Source organism: Episyrphus balteatus, chromosome 3, assembly GCF_945859705.1.
Source record: "Episyrphus balteatus chromosome 3, idEpiBalt1.1, whole genome shotgun sequence".
In the NCBI taxonomy this organism is placed as follows: Eukaryota; Metazoa; Arthropoda; class Insecta; order Diptera; family Syrphidae; genus Episyrphus; species Episyrphus balteatus.
Window position 1 is genome coordinate 70,378,080 of NC_079136.1, and position 6,191 is coordinate 70,384,270.

Consider the following 6,191-nt stretch of genomic DNA (forward strand, 5'->3'; position numbering starts at 1 on the left):
ACAATGCAATAATTTTGATTATTTTTAAATTTTAGTTCTTTCATTAGATACCAATTATAATTATAGCCCCAAAACCATTCTCTATTTAAATACAATTTTGGCCTTTATTATGTTCTTTTTTTACGTTTTTATTCACATAATAAATATTTAATCATTTGCAAAATAAGGCAAATAGCTTCTCGGCAGCAAAGTTATACAGCATTGAACAGATATTATTTATTAGGTCGAATCATTTAGGATAAAAGATGTGAAGACATGTGCCAGCAAAATGAGGTAGGTAACGGTAAATAACCTTTTTTTAAACAGCTTTTCTTTATTTGCTGTTTGTTTTTATGTTTACGAAAAAAAAAGACAATTAATAAAACGGTGAGACCTAAAACAAAGAAGTTTTATTTTAGAAGTAAACATACGTCATACTGAACAAATGATAAGTATCTAAAAAATGATACTTGTTTATTGTTTAAGCATTATAGAATTTTGCATTTGTGAAAAAATGATATTTTTGCAAGTATTGGAGAAAAGCTTGATATTCATATTTAATACAATTCTAAATTGACTTATTAATATAGGTGTTGTTGACGTTCAAAAATACATAGGTTATGTATTTTTAACCAAATACAAAACAGAAGGTGTCTCAAATCTCACGTAGGTATTACGTCTTAATTTGGTTTGAAACATTCTATAGTTTAGCTCAAAGATCTACCCGACAAACAATTTTGGTTCTATAAAGCTTTACAGATGCAATTGTTGTAAAGCATTATAGAAGCAAAATTGTTAGTAAGTTGATTAATGTTAAAAACAAAATTAGAACGCGACACTCCATGAAGGAGCAAATTGCAAGTGACTAACAACTCTCAACCATTCTTGTGTGCGTGCAATTTATTGGCATTTTACTGCCAATCGGACATTGGCTTAGTAGACATGCATTTTTCATTATAATTATACTCATGGAGGCTTTGTCCATTGCTCGAAAGAGGCAGTAGGTACCTGTGCAAAAAATGTATTTAGGGAGGCTGGTATATGAACTCACTCCACTCTTCTGGCTTCATAGCCGGGCTATGATAGCCCATCGCACTATATATAACCATTGCGCCGCGGGATAATACTTGTTCGTACTTTTAAAATGAAACAAAATAAATTTTGAACCATTTTTTTTAAGACTTTTGCCTAAATCTTTTTATCAATTACAATGACAATTTCTATAAGAAAGCATATAATTAACCGTAATTAACCCCTTGTAGTAACCCAAGATCGAAAATTTTAAAAATAATAATATCAATCGACTTGCCTTTAACTAAACTCCTGCTCAAAATTAACGCACACATTTTTCGTCTGAAGTTATACCCCTGCATCTTATTTTAAAAGGCTTTAAAATTCTTTGGTGCATTTTTTTGTGTTTTGTTATTGTTTAGCAAGTCGAAAAAATGCTAAACTGCAACAGTATTATCAACCAAAAAAAAAGATAAACCAAATTTAACAATTCAAGGTCTGAAAACTGATTATAAAATAATTTTTATTTTTAAGAAGAAAAATTTAAAAAAAATGGAAGCGGGTGACGGTTCTTTCCCATAATTGTATGCAATACTTGGTATAGTCTCCTCTAGCGATATGACAACCTGGAGTCGTTTGTCTATTCCACTAATTAACTTTTGAAGGTTTTGTTTTAACACTTCTTTCACTGAAGTTTTCAGTTGATCAAGACTGCTTGGAGGTGGATTTCGGTCGCGAATGCATCTTTTCAATATTTCCTACACCTGTTCTATTGAATTCAAATCCAGATTTCTGTGTGGTTAATCCGAAGCTGGAATATTAAAATCTTGAAGATATTCTCAAACTACTCTAGCATGCATTATCGTGCATCAGACTAAACTGTGGACCAAATCTAGGGGTGATTGGAACCAGATGCTGTTCGAGGGCATCAGTCAAGTATTTTTGGGTACTTAACTTAGGTCTAGAAAGGCTCGCTAACTCCGTAGGTGTTGTAAAGCAGATTTAACTCCATGAAATTTTATGACTCTTCTTTAAAAGGCTCGCGGGTTAACAGACAGACTTCAGCAAATCTCTCCCCAAATCTTCCCGACAAACATATTATTCCATACCTTTAATTTAAGATCACTATTGTCTCATTTGAGAAAATAACCATGATGCTGTGGCATAAAGTAATAGCAGGACTTTACTTTAAAATAAATAGGATATGCGTTAAATTTGAGCAGGAGTGTATAATAAAACATGTATTTTTAAAATTCAATATCTTCATTATTTACTTAGTTATCTCGAAATTTACGGAGTAAAAAAATAAGCTTAGATAATTTATTTTTGAATACATAATTATTTATTTCTATCTTCGTGACCTTTTTATCCATATTTTGATAAAGCAATATTTAAAAATTATGTTATATGCTTCAAAAAAAGAGAAAAATATAGTTTGTACAGCTTTTGTGGGATCTTTGTTGGTTTGAAACAGATATGTCACATGGGGCTACAAGGAGTTAAAAAATAACTTCAATGTGACTATGAAAATAAATAAAATTTTGCACAAGTAGAGTAGATACTGCGGACTAAAATCAACAGTTTTTCCATTTAGTTGGTTAAATAGTATTTTGAAAATCCAAGTTTTTGCACTCGTACAAAATGTGAATCTCATCTATAAGTCCTGTAACTTTTTTTCCCTACCGTTTTTCCAACAAATTTATCCATCGATTAAAAATTCCACCATGCCCTTTTACCCCTATTTACCCTATTAGGTGGTTGAATTTTTAGAAACCCTTTCTTATTGTTTACTTTCAGGATATAACTTTTTAAATCAGCTTTAGTCGATTTTGTCTTAAGTCTTAAGTTAAGTGTAACTTGGCCTTTAATATGAGGGGTTCAATTGATTTATAAGACGTTACCTGCTATCATATATAAATAAACTACTGAAATCTTTATTTTGAGGTCAAAAACATCAAGCTTATTTGTGCCCATGATTATGAAAGTGGACTAAGTCACTTTTTGCATTGTTTGAAGAAAAACTTACATAATAATTTTCTTATAACGATTTAATTATATTTCTTTTATGAAATCACTAGAGGAGCAATAAAGAAGTTGATTTACTGCAATTTAGCTTTCAAATAAACTTTACCCTTTAAATAATAATTATATTTAGGTTAGATTTGATGCCATTTTTAGGAGTGACTTAGTCCACTTTCATAATTAAGTGCACATTTATGTATCCCCCCATTTTCCAACAATTAAAATGTCTGTTTAATGAATCCGCACAGAAAAGAACAGAAAAGATCCGAAAAGTACAAGTTTATGTGTTTCATGAACAGAAACCTTATCCCGCACTGTTCTACTCTGAGGCAGAAAAGGAATACTATCTTAAAAAATAAAATTATGTATTATTGAAAAACATAAAAACTGAAGTATTTTTTCAAAATTTTTCAAAACTGCCAAAATAAAACTATGAAATTTTTTGTGAAATAAGAAAATTGAAAAATTTAATTGAACTAAATTGGCCTTACTTCGATTTTTTAAACGATATGCCTAATTTGATCTCTTAAAGAGCTTTGATTTCTTACAATCCACCATAAATAAGTTTGGTTTGAATCTTTAAGAGCGTAATTCAGAGTCGTCACTCAAGTAAAAATTTTATTCAAGTGAACATTTGTTTGCTCTTGCGTTGGCCCACTTCAGCTACTCGTTACGTTAGGAAAACCTAAGGGTTTCTTTACTTTTAGCTTATTATGAATTCCAACTGAGGAAATTTAGAAGTAAACGCTTGAGCAAACACTGAGAAAATTCATCTCAGTCTTGTGCTTGAAAAAAAATTTTACTTGAGTAAAGACTCTGAATTCCGCTCTAAATGTCTTACGTGATCTTAAAAGAAGTTGAAGGACAATATAGATTTGTACAGTGTCGTACCATATTCCCAGAGAAATAGAAGACTTACTGACACTTATTGAAAAACCTGGTGTTATTGACAAAAAATTATAAAACTTGTGTTTCTAGTTTTAGTAGTTTCTTCTTTTATTAAAATTTGTAATTAAATAATCTCTTGGTAATTTATAAAATATCTTATATTTTATTTTCAGTCCATCAAAATTTTTGATATTTTTAAGCCAAAATATAAAATAAAATAACATTTTCTATAAACATTCATATATTTAAATATTAAAAAAAAAAAAAGAATAAAAAAAAGTTATTTTTTATTTTCAGTTTATGTAGTTGCCCATTCTTATTCCACAAATCTCGCTATCATTTAACTGCCAATCTATTAAATTATAAATAATATTTAATCAATTTTTGCTTCTTTTTAAATATTATGTAAAATAAACTTACTTATTCCAGTTTGACACACATAAGACTGCATTTGGCACTGGCTGGGGAAAATCATCCAGAAATCATCTATGGTTCCGCAAACATAATTTTCGATAGCGGTTGGGCAAAATATACCATTGAAACACAATGGTTTACAAACTTCATGTGTAACTTGCTTTAGGACTGTAAAAAAGAAAACATTTATTAAATAATACATATATGTATTCTTAAATAAATATTTCTTATTATTTAAAACTTACGGGGTTCATTTCTGTCCTTGCGATTACAGTTTTCAAGCATCAACTCGCAATCGTTATTGAAATATTCACAAATTTTTCCATCAGAGCCCCAAACCATTGCAACGGAATCGGAGTTGCATTCTTTAATGTATTTACATAACCCTAAGTTTAGGGCTGGATCTTGGGTTGGGATTGGAGTTGTGATTGGAGCTGTGATTGGAGAAGCTGTGCTTGAAACTGTGATTGGAACTGTGATTGGAACAACGGGAACACTTGGTTTTGTAGGTAAAGCAATTGGCTTTACGGTTACTGCAGGTACAACAGGTTTAATTATTGGTTTTGGTGTAGGTTTTGGTGTAGGTTTTGGTGTAGGTTTTTTTGTGGTTGGTTTTAAAGTAGTTGCCGATTCGGAAATACCAAAAACGGTTACTAATACAAAAACTGTGAGAACTAAAGCAGAGAACTTCATGTTGAAAGTAGAATGGCAACGACAGTACTGAAAGAATCAAACATTCTGTTAGCTTTTTAAAGAAATTTGGAAAGGTTTTGGAACATGGATACTGTTCAAACCTGTATTCTAAAATAAATATTAAAACAACTGTGATGAATGAATGTTTACGCTGGTAGGCACAAGTGTTTAGCACACGTTTGTTTGTAAATAGGTTAGTTTGGCCAAAACTTTCCGCATGCATGATATTAAACAAAAGGGTTTAATGTTAGTTCAAGTGAAGGCACATAAAGTTAAGGTACATATTTGCCTTTTTCCCCAATACTTGAAGGCTTCTTAGTTTGTTCCTTATTTAATGTCTGAATAATAAGTTTATTTAGTAGGCTTGTGGCCTATTCACTTGGTTACAAGGCAAACTTTTGGTAGAAAGAAACTAACTATTGTTCAATGTTTAAATTCACGTTTGGCAAATATTTGTATTTATTTATCAAAATAATAACTCCTGAGATCTTTTTATTGTTTTCTTTTTTTTACTTTCAAAAGCAAACGTGTTAAAACCACAATTTTGAAAAATCATTCTTTCAAACATCAAATAAGGAAATAAATACATTTTAGTTTCAAAGAACTCATGAAAAACCCAATAGTTTCCAAGAATTAAGAATCTATTTTTGCCAAACTACGTTACTTTGAAAATTTTTGTATAAACTTATCTTTCAAAGGAACTGAGGAGATAGACGGTCGCTTGGTATTTTATAATAATTCCAATAAAGTTTTATCTTCCATCTCTACAAATTCAACACAAATTCTCCTGATTTTTCACATTTCAATTGCATTTTTTGGACCTCTTTATAATATTCATATTAAATCGGTTACCTATCGCACAAGAAATCTATACTCACGGTTCTTAGAAGAAGTCTTTTAGACTAAGGCAGTAACTTATAACCTTAATACCATATTTATTTGGCAGGTATTACTGACAAAAAAAATTCACTTTTACTTCTTCTAAGTGGCAATCATTGGTTTCGGGTAAAAAAAATCGATGTTTTAATTAAAACGAACAAAACAATGATGGAAAAGTAAAATATTTATCTTTTGTTATACCGTCCGTTGCATAGTGAATCAACTAGAAGAACCATTTAAAAATTGAACTTACGGTTTATGAGCATCTTTGAACCTTTAAGAAATAATACCTATAAATTCGTTAA

The 6,191-nt window shown here is 30.2% G+C and overlaps 1 protein-coding gene across 1 annotated transcript; it reads right to left on the reverse strand.

The window, feature by feature from the left end:
• Positions 1–4,143: 4,143 nt before the first annotated feature.
• LOC129917207 (uncharacterized) lies at positions 4,144–5,069 on the reverse strand. Its single transcript, XM_055997604.1, has 3 exons — positions 4,560–5,069; positions 4,321–4,482; positions 4,144–4,252 (listed from the first exon to the last, which is right to left on the reverse strand). The coding sequence occupies exons 1-3, from the start codon at positions 5,005–5,007 to the stop codon at positions 4,194–4,196; spliced, it is 669 nt and encodes a 222-aa protein (XP_055853579.1). The 5' UTR covers positions 5,008–5,069; the 3' UTR covers positions 4,144–4,193.
• Positions 5,070–6,191: the final 1,122 nt, after the last annotated feature.